This window comes from Brachyhypopomus gauderio, chromosome 15 (assembly GCF_052324685.1).
Source record: "Brachyhypopomus gauderio isolate BG-103 chromosome 15, BGAUD_0.2, whole genome shotgun sequence".
Classification (NCBI taxonomy): Eukaryota; Metazoa; Chordata; class Actinopteri; order Gymnotiformes; family Hypopomidae; genus Brachyhypopomus; species Brachyhypopomus gauderio.
In genome coordinates, this window is record NC_135225.1 from 8415509 (window position 1) to 8437840 (window position 22332).

Here is a 22332-nt window from a genome sequence, read left to right on the forward strand (position 1 = left end):
AAAAAGTGGAGGGAGTGCACGCATACATAACTACTTTTAATACATTTATTTATTAGACATACAGGATCAATAACAATTGCCTTATCCTAACCCTAAATGGTCAGATAATCTTATTCATCTATAAAATCATGTATTATGCTGATTTCCTTACAAACCCTGGCCACTTCACATCCATGACTCTGTTTATGTTAAATTTCTGTTTTTAATCCCTGTCAATTATACTTAAAAACCATGGCCAGAATGTAGATCACAAAAAGAAGCCCAACCTTCAGAACATCACTATCAGCTCTGGGCATTTTTAGGCCTTGTCAAGTCATTACACAGAATATTATATAGAAGGTAAACTTTCATATGTATGAAACACACACACACACACACACACACACACACACACACACACACACACACACACACACACACACACACACACACACACACACACACACACACACACGCACAAACTGAGAAGCAGTCTGCCAAATGGTTGTGTGTAGGGCATATACATTACTAACCAGTTTGCTGTGGACATGTAGAACAGGACATGTAAGAATAGTCAAAACATTGTAAAACCAGCTGCATAGTCAATGGCAATTGTGTTGTTGATATGAAAGGAAAGTGAAATCCTGGAAAATTTAGAAATTCCTGCGAGACCCAAAAAGGTCCCAGAAAGACATTTCCAAGAGAAACTGACATACAGTCAAACTAAATATAATATATTTAAATATTAAAACAATCGGTTACATTATTAAAACAATTTCTAAATATCCTGATACAATGTCCACAATAATTATGATCTATGGACCAAATAGCAAATTACGTGTAATGAAGTTCATCCTGCTGTATTAAACATGTAATATAATACATTATCCTATTGAAATTTTATACATAAAAGAAGGAACAAACTATAAGGAAACTTAAAAAGGTAGGACATATTTCTCTACAGAATCCATCCCTTGATTCCAAAAGGTATATGGGAATTCCACAGAGGAAGTGGCACCCACCTCTCGCTGAAAAAAGAAAGGCAATTTACAAATAAATTACTTAACACAGTTGATGTCAGAATGAAAATGACAAATGGTTCTCTGAGGAGGGAATGCTGTAGAAATATGACAAGTTAACAAAGACAAAAAATAAAGTCCTCTATAAGCCATTTGGGGTGGTCATATTTTTCTCCTTTTTTCACCTTCTACTAGAAGCCTGAGTTTGACCTTGCAATGCAACCTGCCATCCCTATCTGTCAACCCCAACTTTCTGCAACACCACTGGGCTAATCCACATTCTTTCCTGTTTCAGTCCCTGGATTTGACCGTCTTGTATTCCTTCCTTTGGATAGTTCCATTACTTGAGATTTTCACATCTATTACCAGTGTATCTCATCTTCCAAAACAATGTTTGATTGGTTCATACAATGGAATTATCCTGTTCTCCAAAGGTAACAATGGTGTATTGAATCATAACTGTATGTAAAAAGACGTAGCAAAATATAAATACATGGTTGTTTCTACCTTCATATTCAAGGCGATAAGACTTATCTCAAAGCATTTATCTTCTCCTAATTTGTTTCTTATATCCGTCAAGACAGAACAACAAGCTTCCTTAGGTGATAAACCCTTGAAGAAAAGGACAAGGAAAATATTACATGGAGCTACATATAAATAACAATTGGTTATTGAAGTAGAAATTAATATTCCTTTATAAACACATTTTAAAATGCTGCTACACCTACCTGTCTCATTCGTTCCACAACCTGAAAGCTAGGGCAGTAGCACATTATTTTATCACCATCACCTGAAGCTGATTTAAGACAAAGTACCGGTACCTTAAATATCAACCATGACACTGACTGCATGCATAAATGTAGCATGTTATTGGACATATATGCCAATGGCTTTAAATATCTACAGATATCATAATGGAAAAGGCTTTTAAAAAACAATTACAAAGCACCAACCTGCTGCAGCACCTACCTATAAATACAAAAAGCAGGATTAATGTTAGGATTAATGTAGATAATGTTGGTAGGATTAACACCAACTTACAAATACCAAAAGCAGAATTATCTACTTCCTGCACCGTACTAGCGGCAGCAAATTGCAGCAGCTCCGTCTAGGAAGACGTTATCTCTAACCTATATTAGGTTTTTACTTACTTTTTTACTTATATTTGCTTATTATAAGCCTTTTGCTTCTTAGTTTTCACTTTTTCGCTACTTCTCAAGTTGTTTTTGACGGTTATTATTTTATTACTTTATGTTATTTTGTATTTTATTATTATTATCATTCTCTTTAATCTTAAGTTTGTATAGTGTATTTTGTTTTTGATTGTACTGGAGTTGCTGCAATATGTGAATTTCCCACCGGGATTAAATAAACTTCTTTTTTTTTTCTTTCTTTCTTTCTTTCTTTCTTTCTTTCTTTCTTTCTTTCTTTCTTTCTTTCTTTCTTTCTTTCTATCTATCTATCTATCTATCTATCTATCTATCTAAACTATTAGTCCATTATTATTATTATTTACTAGGTCTAAACATATTCATAATGAAACAAGAGTATTTCATTATTTCAGTAAGAGTAACTATTGTATTGAGGCAAATATTTTACATTTTTAATACTTAAATGGCAGTATTTAGGTTTGTAGACTGCTGCTTTATTCAACTAAAATAGATTAACAACAATGGTCTGTAACAGAAATGTACTGTAATTTTTTAATGCAATGCAAAACAAACTGCTTACCATGTGATCAGCATAAAGGCCACAGCCAGGAAGTGGAGTGTCTCCAACTCTCCCTGGAGCCTTGAAGGGTGCTCCTGATGTGGAAACTCCTATTCCATTCATTTAGAGTAATTTGCAAATTAAGTACATATAGCAATACTTAGAGCCAATGGCTGCCCTGAATTATTGTCCTTTGTTCATGATTACTACTGATGAAGATTCTGACCAAATTATTAATTTTTCTCCTGCATCGTCTTACATTAAATGAGGTATCACTTTGTTTAATGCAATTTAGATTTACAGAACAAGTTAACGCAACTGTTTTAAACAGTAATTTCACAAAAACAAAATTGATATACATTCTGACCAACAGTTATGTTTCCTTTAAGATCCAGCGCAATGAGACCTTAAAGAAAAAGCATGACAGTGGGAAAATTGAAGTTTGAAGCATGATAAATTGCACACCAAAGAATTTTATTTTAAAGGCAATTTTCCAAAATGTAAATTTAAAATATTTTTTGTAATATTTCTTGCATTAACAAACATTTATAATAACTTACTTTTCTGTCTGATCTAGATGCTAGAATGTAAACAATTAGCTAAATATCAAAAACATAAACTGAAACAAACTAAAATTACCGAGGTTTATTCTTACCTATAGTATCATGGCCAGAGACATGTGTCCCCTTTTCGATAAATTCCTTAAAATGTATATAAAGATAAACATAAATAGGGCATAAGCATGAGTTTGAAAATATATTGTTATTTCAATACTGTAATTAATTAAAAAGGTATTAATAAATCTAAAATTGAGTGAAAAAAAATACAACACATGGATTGCAACTGACATGGGTTACCTGATATGCAGCAGCAGTATGATGAGAAAGCATGCTGTCATTGGGCTCAATGGTAAAGCCCTGCTCCTGTGCAAAGGTTGCAGCTCCTTCACCAACCAGGAAACTGTGGGGACTTTTGTCCATTATTCTACGTGCTACCCGACATGGCTGTGCTACCCTGACAACAAGAACACACATAATAGAATTGACATACTGTATTACTGTATTTGCTGTAATGAAGGACAGAATCAAAAGACAAATAGTTTCTATTGTGTTTTTAAGAGTGGCATTAAGAGTATTTTTGGGAAAACAGGCCAAATGTTTCATATCAGAACACTTTCCATAGTTCACAACAGTAAAAGGAGTATTCAAGTTTGTGAATATATACAATGTTATTAATAATAAAATAACGGTTCTGAATAATGCTGTAATATGCTATTCAGAGATTACTTTACCCTCGTAATGCGGCTACCGCCCCAAATCTCCCTGGTACACCTTCCATTATTGCTGCATCACATTCAACTATACCCCTGCTGTTTGGGAAGCCTCCTCTTCCAACTATATGTCGGCCTGTCTCCACGTCATTCTCCACTTCTGGAAGTGAATATTGTATAGTACCAAGTAAAACTGTGATCTAAATTAGTTAATTACAGTCGCAGACAACATGCAGCGCAGTCTAAATATTCATTTGCTTCCTAAAAGGTAGGCTATGCAGTAAATGGTAGTACTATATAATACAATACCTGTATAATTAAGGTACAGTATATTTCATAATTACACTAGCCTACATATGTGTTGCATACTGCTGCTTAAATTACTCATTAACTTATAACAACAAATTTTGCGCATACGAGTTAAGGGTCTAGTAAAATATATGTAAAATTGCGTTAGTACGGAAATATGATTTTTTAATGTGACAATGTAATTTATTTAAATGACACCGATATTGACTTCACTGAACCTCAGGCAAGTAAACACCACTTAATTCACCACTTAATTTTAGCAGCCAACACGAAAATAGAGTATTAGGACTCACTTTTCCTTCCACTATATAGAAAACGGTTTTATTTACCTGCTATTGCCCTCTCTACAACATCAGTAGAATTTTCTCCAGCCAGAATCATGCACCGCATTTTTTGTACGGCAGATTGTGAGAATGACCATGTTCCCACTGCTGCCATTTCACTTTTAGCTCTTTCTGATGCACGAACCGACGACCTTACGCCCCCGAAAGCGCCGTTAGGAGTAAAGAGACTGAAAATTACCCACCGAATTTTAACTTTTTTTTGACAAATGACAATTTGTGGTAGGAAGATTTTAATTATTTAATTCATGCAGCTTTCTGAAAAACAGCACAAACTACCGAGAACGTGTAAATAAAACACCGGAAGTAGTTAAACTTGGCGGAACTTGTTTTAAAGTCTCATGTTTTGCGCGCAGCCCGATACAAGGTAAAAATCAAAACTTCATTTTATAACTGTTAATTTAACCAACAGTGGTTTCTGATTTATGCGAAAGCGTGGCTGGTTCAGCATAGTTTTGTGTTCTTATTTCGAGATTATATCTACGGTAATAGTAACGTTTACAGCATTATTTGTTCGAACATTGATGTCCACCACGGGCAGACTCCAGCTAGCTAACATGGCTATCGTTGTCATAGTTAGCGCAGGCTCACGTTAGGTAGTTAGTCTTATATTTAAGCCAGCTGAGATTAAGCTAGACTTAGTTAGCTGTCTTGCTAAAAATAGTAAGCTAACAATGTATTCTGCTGCGTTAATTAATTAGCTAGGTAGATATCTTACTCAGCAAGTTTGCGTGGGTAACGTGTTTGTGGTAGTTAGCTAGCTAACGTTAACTGGTTAGGAATCATAGCTGATTGTAACTAGTATTCATAACTACTCTCCATTAAACAGCGAGCCCAACTAATGATCGATAGTTACTTAAGTAAACTAAATCCAGTAGACTATAAACCATTCATCCACTTTCTGAGTTGATTTTCATTAGCTAGCCTTCCAAACCACAGTATATTTGCTGTGTGAGCGAGATTTCGACTAGTCGAGTTTATTTTATGCGTATAGTGCACGACATATTTTTCTCTCCGATTATGTAAACGTATGTGGTACGTGTTATCTTCATTCACCTGGCTGTCTAAACGATGGAGCAACGATTATATCTTCTGTTGTCCTAGCAACAGGGAAACGTCGTTGAAAAGAGAAGCTTCTTTTCACAAATCAACACCTTTCAGTTTTATATTATGGGGCTCAATAAAATCCAAAATTGGTTTTTTTAAAATTAACACGTTCTGTTCTTGGTTGAAGGACTCCAAACTCAAGGCACGTGGACGTCTCCACATAGTCCCTGCTCACATCTATGCTGATATCATTCATCTGCTGTTGGCTTCATAACTTGACAGCATGGAGCAGAACAACAGCTTGCCCCCATTTCCACAAGGCCTAGCATCTCCTCAGGTGAGCAGAGAATTGAAGCATTTACCTTACCTAAATCTTTTTAATCTATGCTCTTGGTTTTAACCAAGACCATGTTTAAACATGGGCCCCTTTGAAGCAGGTGTTGTGTATCTACAGTGATCTGATCAGATGTGCACAGGGAGATGCATTATAATTAGGGGTGGGACATGATTAAAAAAAAATAATCGAATTAATTAGAATCTTTGTAATTAATCGAAATTAATCGCATTTCAGTATTTAACGTGAGAAATTTAAGTTTGAATGATGGATGAATGAATCAATGAACATAAGCATAAACTTCAACATCTTGTTTATTTTTCCACCAGTCTACTACACAGACTAATAGATGAGTGCAGAAAACAGAGCAAACAGTTTTCAGAACACGGGAAATTCTGACCAAAAATTTTGTTTAATTTTGGGAGTTTTGCTCAGGATATTGGAAGAATAAGAAAAACTGAAGTAAATCAGAAGATCTTTGTTAATACCATTTTAGATGGTAGACTTTTTCTTTAATTTCCCAGGCCTCTGCCACAGTCATAAAGTCCTCTACACAGGCATCTCCATAGTGCCTAGAAGTGGTCTTCTGCATGCTCAAAGCAAATGACTGGCTCTTCCATTCATCTATAATATGAGCTGTCACACCAAGATAATTCTTGTTGCTAACAGAGGTCCAGTGATCCCCAGTCAGAGCCACATTTGTGACGCTCTTCACAATAACCTGTTTTATTTTACTTTCCTCATCATACAGCTGCTGGATTTTCTTCAACATTGTCTTTCTGGACGGCAGTTCGTAACTTGCATCAGCTGACGCAGTTTGCAGCACTTCTTGTAAAGCCTGGATTATACTTTCACGAGTGACCGTAGCGCGTGACTCCGCCCACCTCGCGCGAACCTCGTTTAAACTTGCCGCGTCTTACTTAAGCCTTCGACCACAGAGAGCGGTCTACAGTCCACAACAATCCATCTCTCCACTGAATTGGCCAATTTGTCTGACGTGGACTTTGACATTTTATTTCTTAATTTGAACCCTGATATGTGGTCGAATGTTGACTGGCGACACTGTCTGCTTGTACTAGGAATACATACATGTTTTGCGTTGAGGTGGTAACGAAGGGTGGAAGTGCTCCTGTTATAAGCGAACTCCTTCCTACATAAAGTGCAAATAACAAATAATTTTTGTTTGTACTTCCATCTGGAAGTTTCTTGTATATAAATTTCCCATCCACCAGCATAGCCTCTTCAGTAATCTCCATCATGCTCATCTTACTGTGCGCCCATATAATCTGTATGCATGGAACTCGTGCACTGAGAAATATTCCACGGTGCGAAAGTGTACCATGCGTTAAAATGCGTTTTTTTTTTTTTGTTCGTTATTTCCCCTGTAATTAATTAATCAAAATTAACACGTTAAAGTCCCACCACTAATTATAATACAACTACTCGAACAGTGTAAATACTAATCCGACAATGACGCAGGATAGTCCTAAGCAGCAGCCATAATCATTTCTAGGATATCACTGTGGAGTGAGCTAACTAAAAAAAATGTAAACCGGCAAACTAGTAAGCTGTCTTGCAAACCAAAATTAAGGGTAAGAGCAATATTTGTGACTGAAGTTGTTTGAATGCCTCATTGCAGTTTGTTATAATTAACTGTGCCACAAATTGTGGATAATTGATGATGAATTTTGTCTTTATTAGAAAATAAAAAATAAGTTTATCAAATACTATTGCTCAAATTAACTGTCAGTCACTTTATGCATTGTGAAGTCTTTCAAAATGTTAAATTGCCATAATTCAATGGGCAAAGGGGCAATGTCTAATTATAAGGGTTGGTCATTGTCAGGATACTTGGAAAAATGGAAACCCTCGCTACTGCGCTGAACTACAGTAAAAAGCATTATCTTGATGAATGTACCCATCCTCTTTGGGGGTGCATGGTGTTCATGAATCAGTGGGTGTACTGTGATTTGGGTGTGTTCTGACATCAAGGTGTTGATGTGCAAGTATTAGTAAACCCGTTGTTGACCACCTGTTGCATGCAGCCATTTATAGGGTTACAAATATACACATGGCATTAGAAAGACCTCTTTGGCAAGGACAGTTTCTGTTTTTGCAGTCTCTGAACAGACGCTGGAGACGCTGTCTATCCCCTGCCATTTTATTAATTTATGTATTTTATTTACTTGATTGTTTTTGTGACTATCCACAGGGGGCTATGACACCTGGGCTCCCCATCTTTAGCCCAATGATGCCTTATGGCACAGGGCTTACACCACAGCCTGTGCAGAGCACCATGTCGCTCTTAGATGAGCAGCAGAGGCAACAACAGCAGCAGCAGCAACAGCAGGCCTCCCAGCAGCAGGGTGGGATAGTGGGAGCATCAGGCCAGACACCCCAGCTGTATCACTCACAGCCGGTTACCACAACCACAGCATTGCCGGGAAACACCCCCCTTTCCAATCCCCTTCTAAGTCCCATGACGCCTATTCCTGCCACACCTGAGAGCTCTGGCATTGTCCCTCAGCTACAGTGAGTTTTGCGTTTTGAAGTTTTGAGCCAAACTAGCTGATGATTAAATGTTTAATTACACACGACAATAGGTTATCTGGGTATTCCATTTCCATCTTTATTGCAAAACTGGTTTAATCATTGATATACATGTACATCTTGATTATTCTAAAGGAATATTGTGTCAACTGTGAACTTGGGGTGCAAACTTGACCTGAAGACAATAGCACTACGAGCTAGGAATGCCGAGTATAACCCAAAGGTAATGCTTTTCTGTTTCTTCCTGTTCTGTTTGTTGAAGGCTGAAATGCAGCCATGATTGGCCCTTGCCGATTGAAAGCCATATCCTCTTAGCACGTTAGGACCCCCCCTTCCTCCATATTAAAAATGGTGGTTGCTTGCGGTGTTTAAAGTTTTGATCATTCTGTCATTTGTATTCACTTGCAGCGTTTTGCTGCCGTCATCATGAGAATACGAGAACCCAGGACCACTGCTCTGATTTTCAGTTCAGGCAAAATGGTGTGCACAGGAGCTAAGAGGTAAAAGTAAATCTAACTCACTATGGATGAAATCCTACTGTGGATTAAACATAGGTGAACAACAATAGCCTTGTATTTAACAGTATTCAGTGGGGGGAAATGTATAAAATCTGCATATATGCAGTGTAAAAAAGAAAAATGGTGGCTGTTTCATTAAGCTTGTCATCTACAGCTTTTTAGGTACATGTGTACCTTGTTAATAGCTGCTATGCATTAAACACTCACTGGTCAATTTATTAGAAACACCTGCTCATTCATTTAATTGTCCAGTCTAACACTCGTAGCAGTAATGCAGTGCATAAAATCATGCAGACATGGGTCGACGGCTTCCATTACTGTTTACATCAATTAAACGTGTGATGTAATCTTGTCAGAATGGGCCAAACTCTCAAAGGAATCTTTCCAATGTTATGAAGTCCATGACAAGAGTAATAGGCTGATTTCAGAAGAATTGCAGGTTTATGCACTGTTTTGTATAGAAAAGGGGAAAAAATGGCCTATGGCTGCATCTAACAAAAACTTGAATTTGTGCCTCTGTCTTTTTGCAGTGAAGAACAGTCCCGTCTGGCAGCCAGGAAATATGCCAGAGTAGTACAGAAATTGGGTTTCCCTGCCAAGTTTCTAGATTTTAAGATTCAAAACATGGTCGGAAGCTGTGATGTTAAGTTCCCAATCCGTCTGGAGGGTCTCGTTCTTGCCCATCAGCAGTTCAGCAGGTTTGTTTTTGTCTTCAATCATCATCACATAGATGTTGAATGTAGATCTCATTAAGGATAGGTGATGGCAATGTTTTTAGCCCACTACCAAAAAATGCTACTATTACTGAAAATATCTAGTCTGTTGTTGTCATGCCTTCTGACTTTTTTGCAAAACCTGTTTCTTGTTTTTCAGTTATGAGCCTGAATTGTTCCCTGGGCTAATTTATAGAATGATCAAACCCAGAATTGTTCTTTTAATATTTGTCTCGGGCAAAGTGGTACTTACAGGTAAGTTCTGTTCATGACTAAATTACAACTGGGTGCATTTGCTGTTTGTCAAAAGGAATCAAAACGTATTTTATGGTTATATATTTTACAGTGTTATGTAACTTTTTTATTTTACTTTCAAATTTGTCCTCAGGTGCAAAGGTCAGAGGTGAAATCTATGAAGCTTTTGAAAATATATACCCTATCTTAAGAGGATTTAGGAAGGCAACATAATACTGTTTGATGCACCTTTATTGTCCCTGTTTCACAGTACTGAGCCTAATGAGAGATTCTCCTAGTCTCATTTTAATTATGTATAAATAACAACTTGTTCATTTAGTGAATAGAAAGACTTTTATTTTTTTTAAGTCATCTGTTTTGTGGCTGTTACTGTCCACATTCTTATAGCAATTCTTTTAATGGTTTTAAGGTTTTCTTTTGTACATTGTCACACATTCCTTTAATACAGGCAGGTTACTTCCTGAGTGGTTCTAGTTTGTCATGTTACAAGAGAAGTGTTAATGGTGTGGATTCGCAGCATTAATATCTGGATCACACAAGTTATGTTTGAACCAGAGTAAGCTGAAGAAATATGATGCACAGATCAGTTCGATTCAGTTTGTTCTGGCTTCTTCAAGGCAAACCTTTTTGATGTGTTGGGCCTGACTGCATGAAGTTTTGTCACTTCAGTTTAATTTACTATCACCAACATCTCTAATACATGCCATATGCAATCAAGTTGGGATACATAAATTTAAGGAAGTGGCTTTCAATTCATGATAAATTCAGGATCAACAAGGACCTTCAATTAGTTCTAAGTACCTTTTGGGAAATGTCTCAGCCATTTTGCTGAAACATGAGATGTGCTTCCTCATTCGCATGATGTAAAAAGGTTCAGTGGTCTTGTATATCCTTGACTGTCTTAAGTTTTGCAATGCCAGGGCCTGGAATATGATTTGGTGCAGCTACATGTATATCCATTGTGTGGGTTAAATGCAGCATCTTGTAAAGCACTGCTTATGTAACACTTCCTGCCTTTGTTGATTTTGCTTTCAAACACAAGCAAATAAATATTTATCTGTTTATAATGCTTGTTCAGTGTGCTGCTCTTTCATTAGGCTTGTACTCGATCACCTCAAATGTTTTCATACTCGTTTTTTTTTTTATTAGTTCCTCAATCAGCACTCTTGGTTCAATGTGACAATTATGCAATAATGGTGTTTGATATTTCTTTAATTACCAAACAATTAACAAATCTACTAAAACAATTAAGCATATTCTCATTGTAGTGTGAACTTAAAGTACTCGATCCTCTGAAAAGTCCTGTTTCCAGATAAACTCTGAGGAGTATTTGTTGCCTTGATCACAGCTGTCGGTGCATGTGTAGATGACCAGTGTTCCCCAGTCTATGCTTTCATCTGGCTGATCCACCTTCAGGTGATTAAGCAACTGAGGCATGATCTGAAATGAATGCATGTGCCAGTTTTTTATCATATAAAATTCCAAACAATAGTTTTTTTTAATTTAATATTTATAATTACCTGAAATTCAAAGCTTCTGTTGGCACCACATTGGCATTTTGGGACTTCTCCCTTACTGGGCACATGTTCAGATGACAACCAAAGTGGAGACCCCTTTCTGCAATAACGCAAGACCTTAAAAAGAATTGGTGAATTAAACATCCTGGTATTTCATTTGAACAGTTATGCTGTTTTTATATTTTATTAAAACTACAGCAAAGCAAAGGGTGTGTGGTACGGTTAACTTTATGCTAAACCAATAATTTGCCACTAACCTGATGTGGCTCTGTGGCCACACGTTTCTTAAACTTTGAAAAAACTTTACTGTCCTCAGATTCATGTAAGGCCATGCTATCCAACTCTCTTTCCTCCAGATCTGTGACAAAGATAACCACTGTAACCAAATGTCCTCATTAACCATTTCTGAACACTGATGCAAGAATGTTGAACTTTTTAAATGAACCTGAAGAAGTGTAATTCACTTGTTGTGAACCACTTGAACGTGACTCTTCATCCTTCACGGGGAGGTCCTCAGGCTCTGTAACCAGCTCCCATTCAGGAAACACAAATGAATCCAGAACCTCTGAAGACGCGGAAGCTGCAGGTCAAAAATATTTAAGAAGGACAAGTATATTCTGCATCCTGTAAATCAAACCCAAGAAAACGTGGCGTGGCCATTCTAATTAACAAACATTTACCATTTGTATGTGAGAAACAGATAACTGACCCTGAAGGTAGATATGTTTTAATTTCAGGCTTACTGTTTGGACAACATATTACTATGCTCAACACTTATGCACCAAATGTGGATTGCCCTAAGTTTATGTTGGATATTATTCTGCTTTTTAATGGGAATCGTAAGAATTTGGGTATTATGGCTGGAGATTTCAATTGTACACTAGATCATAATTTGGACAAATCCTCTGCCCCATCAGCGTATTCAAAATCTTCAGTAATACTTAATGAGACATGCAGGGAATCTGGATTGATTGATATTTGGCGGGAATTCAATCCTTTGGTCAGAGACTACACTTTCTATTCTAACCCTCATAACTCATGTTCACGCATTGACTACATCTTCATACCCAATAGTTTAATTCACCTTGTAACAGACACCAGGATAGGCACTATTGTCTTATCTGATCACGCACCAGTGTATATGCAAATGAAATTGGACACTCCAACTTATAATAACAGGACTTGGAGATTTAATTCCTCCCTGCTTAGTAATGGAGCATTTTGCGATTACATGCGTCAATGTATTTGTGAATTTTGGGAGGACAATAAGCTCTCCCCGGTGTCGCCTGCTGTAATATGGGATGCAGCCAAGGCAACAATCAGAGGCCATATTATTTCTTATTCTTCTCGATTAAAAAAAACTCACTCAAGAACGGTCAAATCTGGAGGCACCCTGCCACTTCTTAACAAAATCTCTCTTCCTGTTACTTCAGAGGAAGACAGGGCCAGTCTAAATGCTCGCTTCACTTTAGAGGAGATCTTTAAAACTTTGCAGGTCATGCCCTCCAACAAATCGCCTGGCCCTGATGGTTACCCACCAGAGTTTTTTAAAACCTTTAGGCCAGAGCTCCACCCTATCTTAATACCCGTTTTTCATGACCTACTTGAAACTGGCTCAATACCTGAAACGTGGAAAACCGCAACAATTTGTCTAATCTTGAAAAAGGGCAAAGACCCCCAGGATTGTGCTTCTTACAGACCAATTAGTCTAATAAATACTGACTGCAAAATTTTAGCTAAAGTATTGGCTCGCAGATTGGAAAAGGTTTTGCCAAAGTTAATTAAACCTGATCAAACTGGATTCGTGACTATGCGGTATGCTTCTGATAATATACGCCGTCTAATAAATATTGTGGACTTTGCTAATCCGTCCAAATCCCCTGCTCTTATTGTGTCGCTCGATGCGGAAAAAGCTTTTGACCGCGTGGAGTGGGCCTTTCTTTTTGCCACACTTAAGAAATTCAATTTAGGATCAAATTTCATTGACTTAGTTAAACATTTATATTCTGGCCACAGTTATAACTAATGGTCAAATTTCACAGCCTATACATGTCCAAAGAGGCACAAGACAAGGATGCCCTCTTTCGCCTCTCATTTTTTCTTTGTTCATTGAACCATTAGCAGAGCTTATAAGGACAGATGTCAACATTTCAGGTATTAAAGTGGGAGATGAAGATCATAAAATTTCCTTATATGCTGATGACATATTACTTTTCATCTCCAATCCTGCTCAGTCACTTCCAGTATTATTAAATAATATTGATCATTATAGTATACTCTCTGGTTATAAAATAAAATTTTCTAAGTCTATGGCTCTACTGCTCAATGTCCCCTCTGCATCCCCAGCATTGTTTCTGGGGGACGATTTCCCATTTCACTTGGTTACTGAGGGTTTTGCTTACTTGGGCATTTTTATAACACCAAATCTTAAAAACCTTTTTTCTACTAATTATCTACCCCTAGTAAATAAAATTAAGGCTGATTTGGGTATCTTTTTTTGGTAGGATAAATGTTTTGAGAATGAATGTTCTCCCTCGTCTTTTATATCTGTTTCAGTCTCTTCCTTGCTATCTTTCTAATTTGTTTTTTAAAGATTTAAATAGTCACGTTTCAAAATTCATATGGAACAACAAAAAACTAAACAAAAAATGTTTGGTTTTCAGTTACGACAGGTCTTTATATTTCTGGTCTTTATTGCTAAAAAATGTATCCTGCTTCTTTGGTCCTCACAGCAAGCCCCAACGTTGGACCTTTGGTTCTCTCAGGTGGCTGCTCTGCTTCCTCTTGAAAAATTGACATTTGACCTACACCAGAGGTCAGAAAAATTTTGGCAAATATGGTCCCCTTTTTGGACGTATTTAGAAAATTTTGGTTAATGCCTTTCCATTTTAATTAGTGTCTTTGTTCTCTCTCTTCCTTATATGTTTGACTGCTGTAACTAACTGTTATAAGATGTATATTGTTGTAATTGTTGTTGTTATTGTTATGTTTATATATACATTGTGCCAGTTTCTTTTTCTCTGTAGTGCAACCTTAATAAAAAAATATATATATATATTTAAGAAATGGTGAACGTATCGGTGTGAAGTTTGTAAAGTTAATTATAAAAATATTTCTAAAATACACATATTTCACATTTGACATGTATGTACCCACCTTCGTTACAGCATTCCTTCTTGTGTCGTTGTTTCCAGTCTATGACCTGGTGCTCTTTGCTGCAGTAAGTGACTACATGACAGCGTGAACAGGCTTTTTGTCCAGGGCAGCCACACCGGCGACACAGTTTGACTCCAGTGCTCAACAGGTGACGTCCATCCCCAAGGTCAGCAGGCTTCTCATCGGGTGGTGGATTGAAGGAGTAAAAGTCATTTTTCCTCGGCAACTGGCTTCTGTATACTGAGAAAGAATTCGTGTTTACAACCTTTACGTACAGGATTACAGGAACGTCACAGGCTATATAACGTTAATTGACTATGCAGCCTGGCACTTTTTTCCCCATTTCTAAACTCTCATTACCTTTAAAACACCGGCTGTCGTTTCGAGTATAGCAGGCAGGCGTCTTGCAACAGAACACGTACAGTGTCCTATGGAAACTTCGCTCATACCCGACAATAGGAGCGTAGACCTGTAAAAGAAACACGAGCGGAAGCTGACATTTCTCACACTCCAGCTCGGAGGAGGTTGGTAACTTCTCTTGGCTCAACCAAGCGGGCTTTCCTCCAACTTTACTAGGAAACTGAGCGCTAAGTAGCTGCCATGGCTCTGCTTCTTCTAAGAAGCCTAAATTCACACCGGTTTCTCTGTCAGGTTTAGGAGTGTTTCCAGCCATCATGTACCACCACACGCTCCGTCCTTCTGCTTTCTTGTGTACGTCGATAATAACGTTCCGGTAAAACAGGAAACGGGGAGAAACATTATAGTTACATCCCCAGACACATACCCCGGTAACATCGCATTTTAATAACTTAACCAACGCAATATTACTAAAATTAAATATATTCTACAAATTCACAATTTTACGTTTACATTTTTATCCACTGGTAAAACTATCGGCTGTCGTTACATTGGTTGGGTATTACTCACTGCGTACAAATAAACCATAACTAACTAAGAAAAATTAATAGAATTCATTTATTAATTCAATTCAATTTAAATGCAGAGAAAACAAGTAAATATCATTTCACAACGCACAATAATTTAGCTGGCCTTATGTCCAGTAGGTGGCCATATTGAGCTTCCTTTGAAACAAATTGATAAGCGAGAATACATCGAGTATTGCAATCAGAAACAAGATCACTTTTGGCATTTTGTTGTTGTTGTTGTTGTTGTTGTTGTTGTGTCGCTAGAATTATCTCGACGCTACTGAAAATTGAATCATTATATTCCTCCCATTGCAAATATATAGATAGCACAGATACTGCACTAATAAATGTTAAGCCTAAAAATGATAGTACTATTAAAATATAGAAAAAACGTAGCAAAGTTTAATATCACACAAATACACAAATAAATAGTCGATCATTACAAGTCGCTCATTAAAGGAATGGGTTTATCGGCGTACACCCCCACCCTCCCCGCCAAAAAAAGAGAAAGAAAACAGTTCAATTTCATTTTTTCCACTGCTGATGGGTGTTTCATTGGCCCAGATCAAACTGAAATCTCCGTTCTCTCGCTAGATGATGTCATGCTCTTGGAGTAAAGCAATGGGGCTGGTTCATGTGAGCGAAGAGAGGAGGAGTGGACCTGTATCTTCTCACGACAACTGAGCACTAATGTGTTGCTATCCCAAAGACCCCTTTGTTCGATTTATGCAGAATAGTTCTTTACATAGCCTTTATTTGAGTTTTTATAGAAACAACATGGGATCTAAACATACGTATAAACTGACAAAGCAATGAAACAAACGGATTGGCTAGATTAGGATTGGCCTAATTTTGGGCGCTCATTTCACAGCGATGCCTCCGCAGGGTGTTGGGGAGTATAAACCTGTTCCAGGCACGACAGTCCCACCGGTACCGCCGAGAAGATTTCGTACTAAGGACTTGTCTAAAAAAGCCCGTTTCGGGTCCGCGGCAGAGCGCAAGGTGAAATGTGTACTTGTTGGTGACGGTGCTGTTGGTAAAACTAGTTTAATAATAAGTTACACTACCAATGGATATCCCACGGAGTATGTTCCGACAGCTTTTGATAACTTTTCAGGTAATGTATAAGGATATTGAATACATTTTGTAATGATGTAGCCTAATGATTTTGATATTGATTATTATTTTTATTTTCACTACAGTTTAACCAAAATTATTGGTTTCTAAATTATCTTGCAAAACTATATTTTTTATGTATTCTCGGGCATTCAGTAATCATAGCACGTTTATTTGACGTTGCAATGGAATGATCTTTTTTACATTTTAATGAGAACATTTATTATACTGATCAATACTTGTACGACCTGAAAAGTCCGAAAAATTTCTCCTCCATGACTTATCACAGTTCAAACACCATAAGTATAACTACAAATGCGATGTCCAGTGGATCGTGGTATCTAATTCGCATGTCTGGTCCTTTGCAGCTGTGGTGGCTGTTGATGGCAAGCCTGTGAAGCTTCAGCTCTGTGACACAGCAGGCCAGGTTAGTACATTACTTTCCTGAATAAAATAGATCACCTCATGCATTTTGCAGACATCAAGCTTCTATCTCTGTGTTCCCTGCCTCTCACACCGTGTAAACATATGACGCACTGTTTAGGCAAACTTGCTGACTTCAACTCTGAAGCTGTACTTCACTGTTGTAAACTTCTAAAACAGCTGTTTTTCTATCCAAATATGTACAGATGTGACCATGAAGCATGTTCAAATTAGTCATTAGAAAATAAGGTCTGCAAAGCAGAGCTTATTTATTGTCAGTTGTAAGGGGTGGTTAAGTTTGTTTATCTGATACATGATAAGGCTGTCTGGTAAAGTTTAGTAAAGGTTTGCTTCCCAGGCCAAGTGTTTACACTTAAGCTTCATCCTGGGGAAATGGTAGAACTGAGGTTATCCAGTCAAATATGTACCGTGTCTCTTGCTGTGCGAGAGGGAGGAAGCAGCTCTAGGGAACTGCAAATGGGAAGCTATCTAATTGTGATAAATTAGTCCAGATCCAAGAAAAAGGAGACCTAGTTTTAGTCAAGCCACAGCTGGGGCTAGTCAGTGGAAACGTGAGACAAGTTGTGTTTTTGAGGAGCTGAGCCCGACTGGAGAGAGAGCTGGAGAGAGGGAAGCAAGCCAAGAAGGATGTGGAGCAACAGTCCTGTCTAGACCGAAAAAGAGAATTAGCTCTCGTTTTGGCCACACCGATTTCTGTTTTTATTTGCTCAAGAAACTTTTAAACTGATTGGGACGTAAGAATGAATACTGCAAAGTTCAGTGCAAGTACCATTTATTAAGTACAGTTCAAGCTAAAATATCTAATGCTCTTCAGCTACCCTATCTTGAACGACATTCAAAAATTCTAAATTGGCCCTTTTGATTGACTAATTTAAACATAAATAAATAAATGCATCTGCTGTTAAATTCTATTCTAAAATGTGCTTCTGTCTATTATTGTAACCACAGTAATAAAGTAATGAACCTAATTAAAAAAATGCATTACTGATATGAATCATCAATAATTTTTTTATCTTGTGGTCGGAAGTACCCCGATAATGGATCTGAGAGGAAATGAGTTTTGGCATGTGAATTGGTTCCAGTTGAGTGAAAGTGATCTCAGGCTGTGTTAATGAACAATACGGTTTTGCTTACTGACATCATAGGTCTCATTTGTTGCTTACTGACATCATAGGTCCAGATAAAGTTAAGATAAGGAATTAACTTGCAACTTTTCTTTTGCAGCCTACCACTTGAAAGGATGAAAGACACATTTCTGTAGATAACACTAGATAATACATTGACGTTGGAGGCAAATCTGTTTGAAAGTGTATCACTAAGCTTCATTTGTTATACATTTCATAAAGGAAATCTTCTAATTCTGAAAGATTATTTAAACGAATATGCAGTTATTATTTGATAATAAGCACTTCTTAACATTTGCATTGTGAAGCAAACTATCCTGCTTATCCCAGTAATGGACTGTGTTTAATTCATACCAGCAGAGTTAAGTTGTTTTGGCTCTCTTAAATTTTGCTTTGTAATATGATATGAACTCACATGTGTTAAAAAGCAAATGTGTCATCTCTTCCGTTGATATTTATCATTAAACATCTTCTTCTCCGGGGCAGGATGAGTTTGATAGGCTCCGGCCTCTGTGCTACACCAACGCTGATGTCTTCCTGCTGTGCTTCAGCGTTGTCACACCCTCCTCCTTCCAGAATGTACGTGAGAAGTGGGTCCCAGAGATCCGACGGCACTGCCCACGAGCCCCAGTGCTTCTGGTGGGAACCCAGGCTGACCTCCGCCAGGATGTCAAGGTTCTCATCCAGCTGGCAAAATACAAAGAGCAGCCAGTGGAGGCGCAGGAAGCTTGTGCGTGTGCTGAGGAGGTGCATGCCGTGTCCTACATGGAGTGCTCAGCACTTACCCAGAAGAACCTGAAGGAGGTGTTTGATGCTGCCATATTGGCCAGTATCCAACATATGGACATGCAGCAGCAGAGGCTAGCAAAACGCACACCTGATAAGATGAGGACACTCTCCGAGTCCTGGTGGAAGAAATATTGCTGCATGGCATAGAGCAACCTTTATGGATACTCAGTGTGGTCACACTCAAACTGCCATTTAAGGGAGGGTAATGAAACATACTTATCAGGAGTTGCTGGGATATGTGTGTTTTTATGTAAAAAGTAAAACGTCTCCTGGAATTTGGCTGGAAGACTGCACTGAAACAGAAACAAGTGATGGAAAATTCACCACGAACAATAGCCACACCAGTCCATTCTTTACAATAGAAAATACAAAGCCATCCATTTTGATCCGTTTAAATCTTCCTCAGAATGGATATAGTCTGAGGACTAAACTGTCCCATTTTTTTGTTACTGCAATTACGTTTTCAATACATTTTAGCTCCTTCATAGCTGTCCAGTTGTACACTCTGAAGGTTAATTCAGCATTGGTGTTTCTCAGTGCCTTAACATTAACATTGTACTTTTGTGGAAATGTTAATCAGACTGCCTACACTGTGAAATAGCAGCTCTTGGGTGGTCCCAGCAGGTCATTACTTTACAAATGTATATTTATGCTCACCATGAATGTGTTGCTAAATCCTAATTAAATAAACCAGATCAGTGGCCATGCAATAGCTGGGATATTTTAGTTTTCCTGTTGACAAGTGCCCAGGGCTTATGTACGTCAATTTATGTAATTGTAAAATTCCTATCTATCACAAACATTCACCGCAATTTGGAACATAGATATTCTGGCACACAGTCTTGATTGATGTCTGAGTGGTGTAGTGCAATTCAAGGACAGCCCATTTAAAAAATAACAGCATGTCTACAGTTTGATTCCTTATTGTTTATTTTAACAGTTAATCCAAAGCTTTTGTTCAGAATGTACCATAAGATTGTTGAGCTAAGTAGGCAAGTTCAGGTTTGTATTTGGTCCCTTAGCTAACATGGGGTTCATTAATAAATGCCTCCATGCCACCTGTTGGATGAATGGTTGTTTTCATCAGTGCCTGAATTAAAAAGAGGGTGCTTAATTTGTACTGTAATAATGTGACTAGTGTTACCTTACTCAAGTGTATATATCAACAATATAAGTTTACCAAGACAAAACTGGATACTAAAATCAGTTACTGGATGTATGATTGCCTGAACTAAAATGACATGGACAGTGAAATGTAAAAAATGTCAAAGTGCCCAAAATGGTTGTGTCTCAGGTAATGGAGCATTACAAAAGTCTAGAATTCCAGAGTTGTTTAATATTTTCTGGATAAATGCTACTTTGCAGTGGCATTAAATGTTATTTATTTGTTTATTAACATGTTTTTAGCCATTGAATTTGAAATTTCAAATGAGTTTTTTATACCAACAAACGCTGTCATTCTCCCACAACACTAGTGGTAAAAAATTTGGTTTCTTATCTGACAACTGTCTTTACGGCTTGTTCACTGGACCGCATATCTGTCATAGAAACTACACTGATTTCCATTATTCTGGGTGGACAAATTTATCACCCACAGGACATGTGAACAAGTGAGATACGTAGAGATGCTGAACAGAGAGGTTAATGAATCACTAGTTAAGTAGCATTAGACTCTGAAATATCGATAAGGTTACTATCGACAAACAGGCTTGTACCAACACTGTACTGAAACTGATGTCTCTGCTGAAGCTGTCTTAAACTGAATTATAGGTTAGCTCCTCAGGCCTTAATACTCATTAAGAGCGTATCTGTATGTGAGCAGGTGTTAAACTGAGTGAGATGAAGTTATTGGCTTTCTGAATGTGAATGCTGTATACTGTAAGTGAAAGTGAAGGATTAAAGAATAGTAACCCCAGAATCCCAATTCTGAGCAGAGCTTAAAACACACACAAAACTGGAAAGAACTATAAATGTGTTTAAATTTGTTGAACATTATCAGTGGTACATGTGTTTTCAATACATTATAAACACTTAGTTTCTCAGTTGCATGTATGTACTGTCTTTGAAGAAAATATATTGCTAGTCTTTGAATTTTGATTGGTGAAAGTCATTATGGACCGCTACTGTACTAACTGCAATTAAGGGTTACATTAATGTAATCATTAAGCTATTTTCTATTATCAAGATCCTTTTCATCAAGTGGGGAGAGGTTTTTTAACTACATATCAGAGACTGCCACATTGTGAACTGTCGCTTTTCTTTGTGGATAAGCTTGGTAAATCTGAAATATTCTCACCAGCCAAAAAGGTTCAGGACCTGGTCATGACCAGGTGAGAAGAGAGATGCAATAATCAATAAAGAATTAGCATTTTGAAGATGCAAAGTATATGCATGTAGTTTTCATTGTGTCCTCCTTAATACTGCATATTGTTCTTTTAATCTGTTGAATTCTAGAAATCACTGATATTCTCTCAGCATATCTGCCAGTGCTTTAAATATGGATAGAGATTGTGCTTGTTCTGTCCATCTTTATGGGTTCTTTCTTGATTTTGAAACATTTTATTTCATAGATTATCATCACAATCCTCCATGGATTGAAGAGGAACCTGTAATGCAATTTATTAGATATGTAATGACCCAGTGGAAACTTTAATAACCGAGTAACAAATGCAAAAAGCACTGAATTCTACTCATACTTGGATGTGATTGTAGGTTTAGCTGGAACTGACAGTCAGTGAACTGGCATCTGGCATCATTAAAGTTTTCTGCTGTACCAATAGACAGTCTATCAAATAATCTGGAGATCAATCTGCAAAAACTGTGCTACACAAAAATGTTTTATCAGGCAACAGCATCATTATGTCTCATTGTGCATTGACTGATATTAGATCTATTTCAGATAGTCCATTCAAAAAGTTATTCTGTAGTGATTTGAAATAAATAGGTTAAAATTACAGTGAGAAAGTAATCTTGTACATAGAATTTTGTTTTCTCACATGATAATGTATTAAAATAATAAATATTAGAACAGCTTTCATATTTGGGAAAATATGTGTGTGTGTGTGTTGTTCTAGGATCTGATTTTGCAGCTACAGTAGACTTTTAAAAAAGAGGTGAAAAGCTGTTCAAGAATCAGCATGCATTGTCCATCTTACTGCCTTTGTAAGGAAATCTACAGTCAGCACTGTAGTATAATTTTCTGGGGTTTCATCTCA

General features: G+C 37.3%; 4 protein-coding genes across 9 annotated transcripts; 2 read left to right on the plus strand and 2 right to left on the minus strand.

Moving 5' to 3' along the window:
• Nucleotides 1-31: 31 nt before the first annotated feature.
• LOC143476451 (N(4)-(Beta-N-acetylglucosaminyl)-L-asparaginase) lies at nucleotides 32-4752 on the minus strand. Of its 4 annotated transcripts, XM_076974674.1 has the most exons (10): nucleotides 4617-4752; nucleotides 4000-4138; nucleotides 3566-3722; nucleotides 3364-3409; nucleotides 3076-3114; nucleotides 2730-2818; nucleotides 1952-1967; nucleotides 1727-1794; nucleotides 1506-1610; nucleotides 32-1007 (listed from the first exon to the last, which is right to left on the minus strand). In XM_076974674.1, the coding sequence occupies exons 1-10, from the start codon at nucleotides 4723-4725 to the stop codon at nucleotides 915-917; spliced, it is 861 nt and encodes a 286-aa protein (XP_076830789.1). In that variant the 5' UTR covers nucleotides 4726-4752; the 3' UTR covers nucleotides 32-914. The 4 variants fall into 4 exon arrangements, with proteins under 4 accessions (XP_076830789.1, XP_076830790.1, XP_076830791.1 ...); XM_076974675.1 differs by lacking the exon at nucleotides 3076-3114; XM_076974676.1 differs by lacking the exons at nucleotides 1727-1794; nucleotides 1952-1967.
• Nucleotides 4753-4847: 95 nt separating this feature from the next.
• Nucleotides 4848-11116, plus strand: tbp (TATA box binding protein). 2 transcript variants are annotated; one of them, XM_076974672.1, is made up of 8 exons: nucleotides 4848-4995; nucleotides 5863-6012; nucleotides 8222-8541; nucleotides 8695-8782; nucleotides 8968-9059; nucleotides 9608-9775; nucleotides 9951-10045; nucleotides 10179-11116. In XM_076974672.1, exons 2-8 carry the CDS (start codon nucleotides 5959-5961, stop codon nucleotides 10256-10258), a joined length of 897 nt encoding a protein of 298 aa, XP_076830787.1. In that variant the 5' UTR covers nucleotides 4848-4995; nucleotides 5863-5958; the 3' UTR covers nucleotides 10259-11116. The 2 variants fall into 2 exon arrangements, with proteins under 2 accessions (XP_076830787.1, XP_076830788.1); XM_076974673.1 differs by lacking the exon at nucleotides 4848-4995 and adding an exon at nucleotides 5090-5113.
• Nucleotides 11117-11239: 123 nt separating this feature from the next.
• pdcd2 (programmed cell death 2) lies at nucleotides 11240-15448 on the minus strand. 2 transcript variants are annotated; one of them, XM_076974670.1, is made up of 6 exons: nucleotides 15079-15448; nucleotides 14719-14958; nucleotides 12027-12142; nucleotides 11820-11920; nucleotides 11566-11679; nucleotides 11240-11485 (listed from the first exon to the last, which is right to left on the minus strand). In XM_076974670.1, the coding sequence occupies exons 1-6, from the start codon at nucleotides 15392-15394 to the stop codon at nucleotides 11458-11460; spliced, it is 915 nt and encodes a 304-aa protein (XP_076830785.1). In that variant the 5' UTR covers nucleotides 15395-15448; the 3' UTR covers nucleotides 11240-11457. The 2 variants fall into 2 exon arrangements, with proteins under 2 accessions (XP_076830785.1, XP_076830784.1); XM_076974669.1 differs by having other exon boundaries at nucleotides 12008-12142.
• A 777-nt stretch (nucleotides 15449-16225) lies between these two features.
• Nucleotides 16226-21514, plus strand: rhoua (ras homolog family member Ua). The gene is made up of 3 exons (XM_076974734.1): nucleotides 16226-16761; nucleotides 17129-17187; nucleotides 18815-21514. The coding sequence occupies exons 1-3, from the start codon at nucleotides 16518-16520 to the stop codon at nucleotides 19262-19264; spliced, it is 753 nt and encodes a 250-aa protein (XP_076830849.1). The 5' UTR covers nucleotides 16226-16517; the 3' UTR covers nucleotides 19265-21514.
• The last annotated feature ends 818 nt before the right edge of the window (nucleotides 21515-22332 follow it).

What these genes read in the sequence shown, in the direction of transcription:
- LOC143476451 (XM_076974674.1), bottom strand. Translation starts at nt 4,725, where the DNA reads ATGGCAGCAGTGGGAACATGGTCATTCTCACAATCTGCCGTACAAAAA. An exon ending in TAAAGGAAACATAACTGTTG is followed by an intron (nt 2,819 to 3,075) that starts GTCAGAATGTAT and finishes TGAATGGAATAG; the next exon opens with GAGTTTCCACATCAGGAGCA. An exon ending in TTATCGCCTTGAATATGAAG is followed by an intron (nt 1,008 to 1,505) that starts GTAGAAACAACC and finishes TTCTTTTTTCAG; the next exon opens with CGAGAGGTGGGTGCCACTTC.
- tbp (XM_076974672.1), top strand. Translation starts at nt 5,959, where the DNA reads ATGGAGCAGAACAACAGCTTGCCCCCATTTCCACAAGGCCTAGCATCT. An exon ending in ATGCCGAGTATAACCCAAAG is followed by an intron (nt 8,783 to 8,967) that starts GTAATGCTTTTC and finishes ATTCACTTGCAG; the next exon opens with CGTTTTGCTGCCGTCATCAT. An exon ending in GGGCAAAGTGGTACTTACAG is followed by an intron (nt 10,046 to 10,178) that starts GTAAGTTCTGTT and finishes ATTTGTCCTCAG; the next exon opens with GTGCAAAGGTCAGAGGTGAA.
- pdcd2 (XM_076974669.1), bottom strand. Translation starts at nt 15,394, where the DNA reads ATGATGGCTGGAAACACTCCTAAACCTGACAGAGAAACCGGTGTGAAT. An exon ending in CGACAGCCGGTGTTTTAAAG is followed by an intron (nt 14,959 to 15,078) that starts GTAATGAGAGTT and finishes ATTCTTTCTCAG; the next exon opens with TATACAGAAGCCAGTTGCCG. An exon ending in AGTGAATTACACTTCTTCAG is followed by an intron (nt 11,921 to 12,007) that starts GTTCATTTAAAA and finishes TCTTTGTCACAG; the next exon opens with ATCTGGAGGAAAGAGAGTTG.
- rhoua (XM_076974734.1), top strand. Translation starts at nt 16,518, where the DNA reads ATGCCTCCGCAGGGTGTTGGGGAGTATAAACCTGTTCCAGGCACGACA. An exon ending in AGCTTTTGATAACTTTTCAG is followed by an intron (nt 16,762 to 17,128) that starts GTAATGTATAAG and finishes GGTCCTTTGCAG; the next exon opens with CTGTGGTGGCTGTTGATGGC. An exon ending in TCTGTGACACAGCAGGCCAG is followed by an intron (nt 17,188 to 18,814) that starts GTTAGTACATTA and finishes TCTCCGGGGCAG; the next exon opens with GATGAGTTTGATAGGCTCCG.